We start from the raw sequence: 14,760 nt of genomic DNA on the forward strand, positions 1-14,760 counted from the left end.
AACCGTGAGACCATGCTTAACCGACTGAGCCACCCAGGTGCCCCGGTGACATTCCAGTCTTAACTCCCTTATATTTCATGACCAAATTCCTTAATTATTCAAGTTACTACTAGTGAGGTTTTCTGTTACTTTCAGCCAAGGGTATTCCTTACTGATACATGAGTACTGATTGGTTATTTTTCTGTCTCATGTATTAGACAGTGAGCTACTTCAGGAATGGGTGTCTTTTGTCTCTATATTCCTAATACCTAATTGTTCCTAATTCATAGTAGCCACTCATTATGTCGAAAGGATGAATTCAGATATGTGGAACAAACATAATTTCCTCAGGACTAATAATTTTTGCAAGCCATTTTGAAGGGCAATGTAAGCCTTATCTATTAAGGTAATAATTTAACTATGAAAGTGCTAAATATAGAATCAAATTAAACACAGATAGCAGCAAAGATTTCCATAATGCTGTAAAATTCTTGTTCCTATGAAACCACTTCTATGGCTCAAAGATGCACAGTATAGTACTATCCACTGAGACTCACTGAAGACTTCAAGTAATTATAGCATTATGACAACCACATAAATTTCCAATATTATAAAGAGAAATACTAGTAATGCAGTCTCACCATTATGTGGAATAAAAGGAAATGTCAGGATTAAATATAAATTCCATAATATTAACATTTTGAAAATCTTTGCCACTCATTTGTTTCATGACCTCATCAATCCCAAAATTTGAACAGCTTGTATTCCCAATGGATTAGCAATGACACAAATTCACCTGTAGGCCAAATAAAGGTAGAAGCAGCCATATAATCATGGTAGTTAGAGACATGAAGCTTATTTCAGTTATCTACTACTATGGCGTATAAGTTAGTGGCTTAAAATAACAACTATTTTATTATCTCTGATTATTCTGTGGGATGACTGGGCTCAGCTGTGTAGTGTTTTGGTCCATGTGATGTTAATGAGACCTACAGTCATCCAGGTACTTGAATGGATGGAAAGATCCAAGATAGCTCATTCTCATGCCTGGCAGTTGGTTTTGTCTGTTGTCTGGGAGCTTAGTTGGAGCTGTCAACAGATGCCTTGGTTCTCTTCCATGTGTCTTGGGCTTCTCACAGCATGTTGGCTAGAGGCCAAGAATCAGAAAGTAGAAACTACCAGTCTCGTAAGGTCTGCTCTCTGATGTCCCAGAGCATCACTTCTGCTACATTCCATTGATCAAAATGAGTCACAAGGCCAGCCCAGATTCATAAGACAGGAAAATGACCTCTGTCTCTTGATGGGAGCTGTGGCATGCATGCACAGAGAAGGAAGGGATTGTTTCTGGGGACTAGAGACCAAATAAGTAAATTGAATAAAGCTGTCTTCATAATTTTATCTTGAGGGCTTCACTGAGCACACCTGGGTATGCAAATAAACTTGAACTTTAATTTGGTAGGTGTAGTGTGAATGGCTATTCTAATGAAGTTAGATACAATACAGATAGGTATGGTCTGAGTCAGCCATGAATCCACTATGATGCCAAAACTTTGGATCTAACAAGCACTATACCGGGTGCTTTCACATAAATTTTCTTATCAAATTTTATGAATTACCCTGAAAGGATAGCAATAAAGTAGGTCATTGCTATCCACCATTAAAACACTCCTGTGCCAAGGCACACAAGCCAAGTCAGGACCTGAGCCATACCCCCAAATATTAACAAATGGGGAAGTGTCCCACCTACTTAGCTGTTTGGTTTCAATGTATGTCAGGTAATGGCAGATACCCTATATGCAGGAGTAGCACAAAGAGCAATAGCATTTAGGTTGACTCTGAAATCATTTCAGCAAATTTGACCAACTATAAAAGCCATTACCATTCAGCACCAGCCAAGCCACCCATTCCAGGCATCCCAGGTGAGTGAGATGAGCTCAGGCAAGTTTCTGCTTCACAGGGGAAAACTTCCAAACCAAATCCAAGGTATGTCTTAGGAACCAGTAGCCATATTATTTGAAAAATGAAAAAATTGAATCTAGAAATTTCAAGAGATAAAGAACCTTTCACCAGTATTTCCTTTAAATGGTTTGGTGCTCAAGACCTGGGTCTTGCCTAAATGGAGCAAATAACATCTCCATGTTCAGAGTTCTCTTAGTTGGCCTAGCATTCAAAGAGGCAGAAGAGAAGAGTGGCTAAGACCATGAGCTTTGGCCTTAGACAATCTCAGTCCAAATCCTGACTCATACTTGATTGCTCTGAAAGTTTGAACATGTTACCTGACTTCTCTGTGCTTTTGTTTTTCCCACCATAGAATGCAGATAATGTAGATGGAACCAAGTCGTATGAGTTTTGTAGGAAGTAAATGAGTTAGCAACATCAGAATGGTGCCTGACACATAATACATACCATATAAGTATTTGCTATCAGTTGTATTACTTAAAGTTGTAAGTTATAGAAACCTAGCTCAAACTCAAGAAAAAAAAAAAAGAAGGAAAATACCAGCACATATAAAAAGAATACCATCAGAACAGTCTTTTTCCACACCTCTGCTTAGCTTCATTTACAGAGAGAGGCTCGCCCCACAGCTAGATGCCCTCTGTAACTTGCTACCTGGAAAATGTTAGGGCATCTTGCCCAAAACTTCAATTATAATCCTAGAATGCTTTCTGATTGGCCATACGGGTCATATGACCAACACATGGGCTTGAGGGAGGCGGGAGCAGGGAGGAAAATCACCCCATTAGCACACAGCCTGGCCACATTACACTGCATGGGAAGCAAAAGGTCCTCCAATGAGTAAGATGAGGAATCAAGAATGGGATTCTGGTCTGTCTCACTCCTATTGTATGCTCATTCCACAATATCATTCTCCTCTTCACATTTCCTTTGTTGTTACCCTCATCACCTTCATCACAGGGCATTTTTTAAAACTTTTTTTCCTTCTGGAAAAATGTTCACCAACTGGGTGGCATTTTACCAAGAGACAAGCCACCACATAAATGCCTGAGTAGGAAAAAAAAGAAAATGCCTTGCCCTGGAGTTTGAGAAAAGGAAAAAACAAAATAACACCTCTTACTATTCATATTCAGTCCCTTTCTTCTGAAGAGTGCCAAAGGTTTTACAGATGCTAAATGCCCCAGTGAGAGAAATAAATTGAAAGAGTTTAAGCTGCGGCCTAAGCTCACTATGGTTACTGGGAAGTAATCGCTCCACACACATATGGATAAGTGCTCTATGCCAACAATGAGCACTTAACTGCCTGAACTACTTTTTGGCCTCATTTAACTTGTCCATTTATGAGACTACAGATGCCTTTCTCCTTAGAACCATAAAATTTTAGAGCAGGAAAGGACTTTACAGATCATTTGGTTCAATCTCTTCATTTTATAGATGGAAACAACTGGAACCCAGAGAGGCTTATTAGCCAGCACAAGGTCATATAGCAGGTTTAGTGCAGGCCCAGAAGTAGAACCATGTCTCCTATCTCTCCATACCATGCCTTTTCTGAAAAACAACTATCTCCAAAAAGCTACCCAGTGATCCAAAACACTATTAATTTCTTTCTTCTCCAGTCATGTGGATCACATAGTGTTTGGATGACTTCTGGAAACAAGACACATTTATTATAAAATTTTGACAATATACACTAATCACTAGCACCGGGATACAATGAAATTTGGTAAAAATGGCAGGATGCAGTAGTTAACTGCTGTCCTTGTAAGAGGTCTACCTTTCATACTTCTCCATCCTCCAGCAGATAGTCAGTACTTCTGGGCTGCCCTCAAACTGACACAGGCTCCCATGCGTATGCTTCTCACCCAGTGCATATTCTATGCCAGAGTTGGCTTTCACTGTCAAAAAAAATTAGCTCCTCCTGTGAACCATTATTCCAGGACCATGCATGGTTAATATGCATATTTAAGTTAAGGGCTTCTGAGAAAAAGATCTTAAAACTATATTTATACTAAATCTCATTTGCAAAATTGAATCTGCTTGATACAGCTTTTGTTGTTGTTTGTTTCATTTGTTCTGTTGTTTTGGTTTCTGGTTGGTTGCTTGCTTACTGGTCACAGATGCCGTCCAAATATTATACATGGAAAACCTTACTTCTTAGAATGAGTCAGCTACAACTATCTGTTACAACGGACAAATCGTAAAATGATTTTGTATAGATCATCACATATCTAAGGGCCTTCTGATAATCAGTGAATTAGCTTTCCATGCCTCATGAAGAGCTTCCAAATTACGTATAAGTTCCCGAGAACTTGAATTCGTGAGAACAAGATGGGAGGGCAAAGAATATCTTAATTTACTAATTATATTCAGGTTCTTATCCACTTTTCCTATGTGCCTTGAAGGAAATGTGTCTCTCATTACTTTGCTATGCCTTTAATGTCTCTACCCATGTAGTAAAAGGAGTATGTGTCGGAGACCTCCTAGCCACGCAACTGTGCCCACCTGAGATCAGAAGAGCACTGTTGGTGGCTGTGGTCTTTGGGCCTCCCTGATTCTCACCCCTGCTGTTACTGGTCAGGGTGAATTCCTTGGAAACTCACTGATAGAAATGTAACCAGCTTTCAAGAGAAACAATAACTCTACTTCTAGATAAGCTCAATCCAGCCTCAATGTATATAAATCCTCACTTTTAAAGTTAAGTCATTGATAGTGCTTTTAGTCTCAACCTTACTTCCCCCTACATTATAATTTTTAAAAATTTATCTCAGTCTGTGACGTATGTGGGAGGAGTTATCCACAGAGTCCTTTTCTCTAGGTAAGGCCAGGAGTGATGAGTGCTGTCCCAACACTGTAGTCCTTCTGATTTCCAATATGTTCCAGAGATGTTTGCTGCCAGTTTAAGGAGGAAAAGTGTTGTGTCTTCTTGATATTGGTCCAAAATAAAGTAGGTTGGCTATCAGTTGAGTTGTGAGAAAAGAAACAGACTGTTGGGTGCCCAGGTGGCCCAGTCAGTTAAGTGTTTGACTCTTGGTCTCCCTCAGGTCATGATCTCACCATACGTGCGATTGAGCCCCACATCAGGCTCTTTGCTACAGTGGGGAGCCTGCTTGGGATTCTCTCTCTCTCTCTCTCTCTCTCTCTCTCTCTGCCCCTACCCCCCAGCCCCGTGCTCATGCCTTCTCTCTCTCTCTCTCTCAAAATAAATAAATAAACATTTTTTAAAAAAAGAAAGGACTGTCAAGTGCCATCAAAATATAATGAATGTTATCTAAAAATTAAAATAAATGCATCTAGCTAATGTCCCCTTAACAACAAAACTATACCTACATTCTGATTTTTGTTAAGAGGTAACTGGAAGTTTAAATTTACATTATGATTACAGCCTTTCTTTTATAAGTTGAAGCACATTACTTTGGTCCATTGAGCAAACTCATTCTTATTCATTGCCTTTTAAAGTTGACATTTAACTTCCACAGCTGTACAGTTGGTAAGAAGCAAAAGAATATTTAATATTAAAGAAAGCAGACTCTAAAACACCACAGCGTCCTATGGTATGGAATATCCTATAATTAGCGTACATTAACTGAAAGAAGGAATTATATATGGGATTAGTGAAGGACAGTTGAAGGTACTCATGTATTTATTTCCTTGCTGATAATCAAATAAGACAAACAAGTAATTCAGCAATTACAACTAAGAAGGACTGATTTTTCTAAAAGACTATGTCTTCCAATGCATTTACCAAAATAGAACTGAGAACTTTTGGTTCTACAAGTCTTGAAGCCCTAAATCAAATAAGATAGGAAAGAGCAATACCTCTCCTCTGTAAGAATTTTCTGTTCAACACCAGAAATAATCTATTCATTCAAGAAATGATTACTATGCAGCTGCTATAGGTCAAGCTCTCTGGTAGGCATGGGGGATGGAGCTGTCATGGTCTTGCCCTTTAGAGCAAGTTTAGCAAGAAACACAAACAGGGATGCAAGTAATTGCAACTAAGATGAGTATCGTGTTAGGATAAAAGAAGCACACAGTGCCATGGACACCCACAAGGGACCTACCAAGTCGTGGGGGCTGGGGTGACAGTAGGAAGGGAGGGTCCTTTGGAGGAGGTGACATTTCAGATGAGACTTTACAACTTCAGAGTTAAGATTAACTGTACACATTGCATTTTGCTTCTCCAAAAAGCTCCACTAAAATCATATGAAAGAGGCTTTAAAAAAATAAACCCACAAGGATATGAAGAACAGGAAAAGGGACATGAGAAACAAGTTTTGGAAGCTTGGAGAAGATGAACAAACAAGTGGTGTGTGACTTAGCAGAAAGCTGAGTAAGTCCTGAAGCAGCAAAGGACAATTGGGCTGGAGTTGCTGGAGAAGCAGCTAGAGCCGCAGGTCTCTGTCACTCTCCACTGCTGGGTACTGCGCCTTCTCTCTTCCAGCAGGAACTAGAAATTTATTCACTAGAAAAGGTAAAAGAGAGGTGCCTGGGGGACTCGGTCAGTTCAGCGTCTGACTTCAGGCTCAGGTCATGATCTCACGGTTCATGGGTTCGAGTCCCATGATGGACTCTGTGCTGACAGCTCGGAACCTGGAGTCTGCTTCGGATTCTGTGTCTCCCTCTCTCTCTGTCCCTCTCCTGATTGTGCTGTCTGTCTGTCTCTCTCTCTCTCTCTCTCTCTCTCTCTCTCTCTCTCTCTCTCTCAAAGGTGAATAAAGATTAAAAAAATAAATTTTTAAAGGGTGAAAGAGAAAGTCATTGATCAACAACATGGTTCAGTGACCATCCATAATGAAGGATTAATATTGATGTCCCAGCAAAACGCTCTGCTCACTCCAAGAACACAGGTGCCAACCCTTCACCCTTCAGAGGGTCAAATAAGGGAGATTTCTCTGGCGAATCTGACCAGCCCAAGAGGAAAGACTAAAATACTGGCACCAGGGCTTCTGGGGGGTGGGAGGGGAGGGAAGACCCACCTAGATCCTTCCAGTAAAACTCCACGACAGTAAGTTTCACTCACAGGCTCTTAATCATGAGCAGAAAAGCAAGGATTACCAGATCCCTCGAGAAAGCCTCCAGCACAGATAGATACCATACAAACAAAACCCAAACAGAAACAAAAAAAGCATTTTACATGAAATAGAGACTATGCATGGAGAAAAAAATTTAAGAGAAACAAACTATATCATTAACATCCCCAGACAGATATTATAGTCATGAAATAAAAAAAGGATCCAATAAAAACAGAAGGATTTAAACAAACAAACAAAAAACAACTCAATAGTAGGGTCGAAGAAACAGAGAGAAGATAGTAAAGAAAAAAATAAAACAGAAAGACAAGAAAAGTAGAGGACCAGGCCAAGCAATTCAACACCCAAATAAAGGATTTCCAAAAAGAAAGAACAGAGAAAATGGAAGGTACAAATCATCAATGAAATAAATTAAGAACATTTCCCTGAATTGATAGAGTTTCTAGACTCAGGTTGCTGAGTGTCTAGCCCAGCAGACTTGCACAGCACTTACCACATACACATCAATTACTTTTCTAATTATCTTACGTATATGAACTTGCTTAATCGTCACTGCAACCCTAGAACATGGACACCTTTATAATTATCATCCTTATTTTACAAATGAAGAAACTGAAATGGCTAAGCCACTTGCCCAAGATCACACAGCTGGTAAGTGGGCAGGGCCAAGATTTGAAGGCAGGTGATGTAGCGGTGGAACCCACTGCATGAGATTACCAGGTAGGATGGAGCATCACTGTAAAATTTCAGAATACACTACAGACAGTTCTATTTGATTTTTTAACACCAGGGGTGTCTATTATTTCCATAGTGCGTGCAGGGCCGCATACTTGACTGAGAACCCAAGGGAACCCGATGTGGACTCCTGTTCCCACCTCCACACACAACTTCCTTCTCTCTGACACCCTGGTCCTACAAGTTTGAGTCACATTCAGAAGTTCTAAAATCCTATTCCTGCTTCCTAACTCAACAGGAATATTGCTCTGCAGTGGGGCTCACCTGCCTGCATCGCAGCTGGAAGACATGTCCTCAGAGAGTAAGTCAGGAGGAATGAGACGCCCTCACCCCCATCTCAAGGAGCACAGAGACACACAGTTGCTACCCAACACTTGATGACAGTTGCCTACTATATTTTGCCCGGTTCTATAGTTACTCGTGGCAGGATGGTAAGTCTGCAACCAGTCCTTGTGTCTGAAGATATCTTTGTCTGACCCTCCCATTTAAATAGTTCTAGGTTCAAAATTCTTTTCCTTCAACATTTCAATGTTATGGGTTCGCATCCAGTGTTGGAAAGTTAACATCAAATTGATTTTTATTATTTGCAACTGTTTATTTCCCCAAGTAATAAAGCTTTAAATTCTCGTTCCATTTGTTCCACCAGGTCTGCTTCCTCTGATATAAGTCACCTATGTCTTGTCATTCTTCATGATGCTTTTTATTCTTTAGATGTGTCATGATATTTTTTAACTAGAACTTTGTCTGTATTATTCCTGAGACTACCAGATGCCTCTGCTTTGATGACCACAAAGGTGGCCCATTGAAAAGGGAGGCCTAGCTCGTGTCTTCACTGTGAGTGAGGGTGATGTGGGTTGAGCACCACTGCTACCGCTCTCTGGGCTTAATCGTGCTTTTTCTCCCTGGCATTTCTTCCTCCTTTACGTGCACTGCCTTGTTCCTCCATATCCAAGATTGCTTTCTCGAATTGGAGTTGGAGGAGACAACTCAGGGATCTACTGGCCATCTGTGGCTGGAATTACAGATTTCAATGCTGAGATCAGAGTGATTTCAGGGAGGTAGATTGTTGGTATCAAATCATCTAGTATGTAGAGCCCTGGTGTCTCCTTTTCTGTCCTGGACTAAAAATAGTAGACAAAGCCAGTGCAGAAAAATCCAGCTTTCAGCTTATACTCCAGGTTTGCAAACACAATAGACAAGACTCTTTGAGCTCCTGCATAAGCCTGGCCCACCGAGAACACTGCTTGCATCCTGGTCTGGCTCAAGACTCCATCTAGAGACTTCAGTCTTTGCCTTCTCTCTTCTCCTCCTCCCCTACTCCATCTCCCAGCCCTCTCTTCCTCTAACCCATCATTTTCTTTAGAGTTTCTCAACATTTTGATACAGTTGTCAAAGTCTGCCTCTGGATTCATTCTGCCTTTCCATGTTGTTGCTAGAATTTCCAGATTTCAGTGCAAGGAAGGGAGCCAGTGGGATTTTTTTTTTAGCTCATCATCTTCATGGAAGCCAGAAGTCCACCCTCCTCAGGGATCATTTGGAAATACTCCCTGTGGGCCTTCCAACCCACTTAGATATGCTACAGCAGCCTGTGGGAGACACAGGCCAGGCCAGCCCCACTGCAGCAATCAAGGTTAGAACCTGCATGGTAGAACACCTGGCCAGAATTTCAACTGACTGTGAAATGGGGTGTGGGGCATTGTCATTTAGGACGTTTCCCACCTCAAGCCCAGGCAGACTGCAAAGTAGCTTAGTTCTAATGCCAGACAGTTGTCACAGGAAGCAAAAACATCTAAATTGCTGGTAATGATGACATGTCCCCATGTCCACACAGCGCACAATTCAATACTTAGAATTTTATAGAGCTTGTAAGTACCTGTATTTCCGTATCACTTATCTATCTTATCTATACGTCATTACAGAAATTATGAAAGTTTGTCTTGTTTACAAAGATGAGTGGAAGATAAATTCATTTTCTGTAGTAACAAGTCATGCCTCCCCAAAATAAATATATTTCTTTTATCAGTAAAAATTAGCAGTCTCTTGCTCTATAGTCCAAGCTCATAACTCATAGTAATGTTCTATAAAGTCACTGCAAACACTGAATTAGCAAACCCTGAACCGTTGCTCTAGGGGAAACACAGGGTTAGGTTCCTGAGAGCCTCTGGCCACAATATTTTCATCAGCCAATTAGTACATGTCCTGGTTTTATCTGCGTTTCTATTTAAAGTCACTTTATTTAATATGCACTGTTAATTCATTAACATTGAACATGGCCAACAGCACCATAACTCATGCCTGAAGGAAACTTACCTAATGCACATGTTTTCTCCATAAGTCACATCACAGTCCTCTTGTGCTTGGAACACAAGACAGCACTTTAACATTGCACTTGCAAGCCATTTCAAATAGCAAAATCACCAACAAAAGGCACATGCAAAAAGGCAAAAGTCATTGCAGTAAAAGACTGTGACAAGGACACTCGGGTACAGTACAAGAGCCAAAATGGGAAGATACAGTTCTACTTTCCTCCAGATCAGCTGGGAACGTGCACACTGGTTGGCTCAATTTTTTTTTGCCTTTCTGTGCAGATCTGTGAATGACTGCAACAGCACCCTGAGCATTGATTGATTTGGGGGTTACGAATAAATTATAGCAAGTAGGAGAATTTGCAAATACAGAATCTGCAAATAATGAGGATTGACTATATTATTATTACTAGTGCTTGCATATTGATGGGAAAACAATACTTTTGTTAAAGGAGTCTGTGAAATGCTACGTAAAGGGTATTTTGTTGACTATGTAGACTCCTCATCCCCTCACCTCCGCAAACAAACCTCCTGATTAATTAAGAAGTATTTTGTGCAATCTGCAGCAGGTTTAGGGACTACTAACATTTTGCGATGATCTGGTGGGTGTCTAGTAAAGAGAGCTCCAAAGCCAGTAGCAGGCAATCCAGTGTCCCTGGAAACAAAACAATACTTTTTAGAGAATATGTCAGACTGACATTTATAAACTTTTATAAACTTTCAGAGCTATACAAAACTTATTTGGGGCTGGATTTTTTAAATCCTTTTTATTTTTTATTTTAATTCTAGTGTAGTTAACATACAGTGTCACGTTAGAGTCAGGAGTCAATATAGTGATCCCACAGTTCCATACAAAGAAAGCAGTATTTTGATTGCAGTTGGCTAATAATCTAGTTATTCAAGCTGCTAAAATGGAGAGTGATACAACAATAGCCAAATTGTGGAAAAAGCCTAAATGTCCATCAACTGATGAATGGATAAAGAAATTGTGGTTTATACACACAATGGAGTACTACGTGGCAATGAGAAAGAATGAAATATGGCCCTTTGTAGCAACACGAATGGAACTGGAGAGTGTGATGCTAAGTGAAATAAGCCATACAGAGAAAGACAGATACCATATGTTTTCACTCTTATGTGGATCCTGACAAACTTAACAGAAACCCATGGGGGAGGGGAAGGAAAAAAAATGAGGTTAGAGTGGGAGAGAGCCAAAGCATAAGAGACTCTTAAAAACTGAGAACAGGGGCGCCTGGGTGGCGCAGTCGGTTAAGCGACCGACTTCAGCCAGGTCACGATCTCGCGGTCCGTGAGTTCGAGCCCCGCGTCGGGCTCTGGGCTGATGGCTCAGAGCCTGGAGCCTGTTTCCGATTCTGTGTCTCCCTCTCTCTCTGCCCCTCCCCCGTTCATGCTCTGTCTCTCTCTGTCCCAAAAATAAATAAACGTTGAAAAAAAAAATTAAAAAAAAAAAAACTGAGAACAAACTGAGGGTTGATGGGGGAGAGGGAGGGAGGGAAGGGTAGGTGATGGGCATTGAAGAGGGCATCTTTTGGGATGAGCACTGGGTGTTGTATGGAAACCAATTTGACAATAAATTTCATATATTAAAAAAAATAGTGTGTGTATTGATTACATGCTGAAATGATAATATTTGGTACGTGTTAGGTTAAATAAAACGTATTGAAATTTAAAAAAATGGAGAGTGATAGTAGTAAAAGTATGGCTGTAAGTAGGACTGATCAAGCAAATAATGGTGCTTGGTATTGAGATAAGGCTTGTGGTTTTGTATTAATTATAGTAATAAAATTGATAGAACCTATAATTTGGGATATACTTGTTAAATGTAGGGAAAGGATAGTTAGGTCAACAGAAGCTCCTGGATGAACAGGATTACCAGCTGGCTGGAGGTGGGCACACAGTGCAACGTGCTCCAGTACCTGCTTCAACTATTGATTTTGTGAGCAAGGGACACAGTGATGGGGGCAGTAGACAAAATTTTTACCTGAGAAAATACTCTATCAGGAGCTCCAGTTATTAATGGGATTGGTCAGTTTCTGAATCCTCCTTTCAATTATAACTTGTATAACCATGAAGAAAATTATTACAAATGCATGGGTGGTATAGCTGGGGAGGAATTTTTATGATAGATTTTTAAAAGATTTTCATGTCTGCACCTTTCATGCACTTTGCAAAATAAAATGTCCCAACAAGTAAATTAAAAATTCAGCATTTTGTCATTGTTTTCACTGCATTTTCCAATAGTTACAAGATAAGACAAAGTCTATGGATAGAGTTTTCCATGGAAAGGCACTATACCAAGTTTCAGGACTACAGATATGAACAGATAAGAAACAGTTCTATGGGGTGCCTGGGTGGCCCAGTTGGTTAAGTGTCCAACTCCTGACTTCAGCTCAAGTCATGATCTCACAGTTTGTGAGTTCGAGCCCCACATCAGGCTCTGTGCTGGCAGCACCCCTGCTTGGGATTCTTTCCCTCTCTCTCCCTCTCTCTCTGCCCCTCCCCTGCTCACACTCTGTCTCTCTCAAAAATAAATAAACGTTAAAAAAATTTTAAAAAAAGAAATAGTTCCTACTTTCAAGGAACGATTTCAAGGGAAACACACATACATATAAATAAGTAGAATGTAAGTCCAACTGTTATGTAGAGCATTAACAAAATGCTCAGAGGGCAAGAATATAAGAGCAATTAATCCTGATTGACAGCTCACCTAATTTTTACTGCTTGTCAGGCAATATTTCTATGAACATTTCATACTTCTTTACACCTAAACTTCCCAACAACCTTATGAAGTAGATACTGATTTTAATTCCCATTTGACAGGTTGAAAAACTGAAGATTATAGATACTGTTTACTTTCACAAGTAAATGGTGGAGCTGGTGTTCAAACCTAAATAGTCAGAACACTGACCAGAAAAAAAAAATGTGTAAAGAGGACCCAGAATGGGTAATGCTGATTGGCAAACACTTGAAGGAAAGGGAATTCTAGACAGGGGGAACAGCATGAACAGAAAGCACAGGAGATTGAGATGTGTTCACCGTGCTTGATGTGTTCCTGTAATGGGTATCCAGGGCCACTGCACCTCCTCACTGCTCATCCAGACCCTTTCCTGCACATATATGTTCTGTAAGTGAAGGAAAGTATTAAGAATACCTTTCAATAATCCCAGAGCTCATTGTTTCTTCATTCAGTAAAGCCTTTCTCTTTATTGTAGCCAATTCTCTGTTTAAATAAACTTGTGCCATTTGTTCATGTGTTTCTGATATCCAAATCTGGAAAAATAGAAGCTACATATGAGAAAAGTAAATACATTGCCAAAAATGGTCAGTTACTAAAATATTTTTGTTGAAGTACATTACTGATTTTTTTTTTAAGAGAGAGAGAGAGAGAAAGGGAGTGCACGTGTGTGTGAGCAGGAGGAGGGGTACAAGGAAAGGGGGAGAGAGAGATTCTCAAGCAGGCTCCACACTCAGTGAGGAGCCCCACTTGGGGCTTGACCCAACAACTCTGGGATCATGACCTGAGTTGAAATGAAGAGTCAGATGCTTAACTGACTGAGCCACCCAGGTGCCCCAAAGTATATATTGATTATAATTGTTGACGCTGTTGACATTAAAAAATAAGTAATATCTTTGGGCACCTGGGTGGCTTAGTTGGTTAAGTGTCCAGCTTCAGCTCAGGTCATGATCTCACAGTTTGTAGATTTGAGCCCCACGCCAGGCTCTGCACTGACAGCTCAGAGTCTGGAGCCTGCTTGGGATTCTCTCTCGCCCTCTCTCTACCCCTTCCCCACTTGTGCACACTCTGTCTCTCTCTCTCTCTCTCTTAAAAATAAATAAACTTAAAAAAATACCTCTTAGCAGTCAACGATTTCATTGCAAATATGTGAAAATGCCAATTCCTTACTATGTTACTGGAAAATAAAAAAATCAAATTGGTTGTTTCTATGAAATGCCTTCAACTAAATACTGCTTTCTCCTTTCTTCTCAAGGATCATATATGTTAATTTTTCTAAGTAAGAAAATGTTTGTAGCAATTGCTTTGTAAATCACATGGGACTTCAGATACCAGCACCAGCAATGAGCACCAGCAGCAGCAGCACCATCATCATCCATTCTCTATCAAGGATGACTCAACAAGCTATCAAGCAATTACTCCTATGAGAAAAACCTGCAAATTGCAAGGTGTCCTCAAACCAATTGAAGAAGCATCAGGGGTAACATCTAGGGGATCTTACAAACAAAAATTGGCATTGAGTATTCAATATTTTTTCCATTCCAAACTCTAGAAGATCATGAATGTGGAGGTTCACAGCAGAGAAGCAGAACTCACCACGACCAAGAGAACCCATTACTTTCCCCAAACCTGAAGACTAACCTCCCTAAGACATCCAATGAAGTCCTAGATCACACTAATACCATATATATAATGTATATATACACATATATATACACACACCCATATATATATATTTTAAAGAGAGAGAAAAATCTCTGTTTAGATATTTGGAGACTTGAACTGCAAGAGTATCTTAGCTATAGTCAAATACCCATGGCCCATTTTGGGTCAGTAGAATAAGGTTCTGCTGTAACTGGGAGCCTACCCTACTCAAAGCAGTTTTATAGTCTCTGGTCCTGGTTCCCTGGTCTACTCCATGGCTCTATAGATCCTTGGCTTCTCTGACCAATGTTCTCTAAGGCCTCAACCTCCTGAATCACCAGGCACCCAGCCCAAT

The 14,760-nt window shown here is 40.3% G+C and overlaps 1 protein-coding gene across 6 annotated transcripts in view; it reads right to left on the reverse strand.

Moving 5' to 3' along the window:
* Window positions 1-14,760, reverse strand: part of CFAP95 (cilia and flagella associated protein 95) — a 135,683-nt gene that overhangs the window by 27,134 nt on the left and 93,789 nt on the right. For 4 of the 6 annotated variants that reach the window (XM_047831036.1, XM_047831038.1, XM_047831034.1 and 1 more), the window contains 2 exons: window positions 13,179-13,297; window positions 10,593-10,661 (listed from right to left, as the gene is read on the reverse strand). In XM_047831036.1, coding sequence (XP_047686992.1) covers window positions 10,593-10,661; window positions 13,179-13,270 — 161 coding nt within the window. In that variant the 5' untranslated portion in view covers window positions 13,271-13,297. Of the gene's footprint in view, window positions 1-10,592; window positions 10,662-13,178; window positions 13,313-14,760 lie in introns of all 6 variants that reach the window. The other 2 variants (XM_047831033.1, XM_047831039.1) reach the window with 1 other exon arrangement.

Source organism: Prionailurus viverrinus, chromosome D4 (assembly GCF_022837055.1).
Source record: "Prionailurus viverrinus isolate Anna chromosome D4, UM_Priviv_1.0, whole genome shotgun sequence".
Taxonomy (NCBI): Eukaryota; Metazoa; Chordata; class Mammalia; order Carnivora; family Felidae; genus Prionailurus; species Prionailurus viverrinus.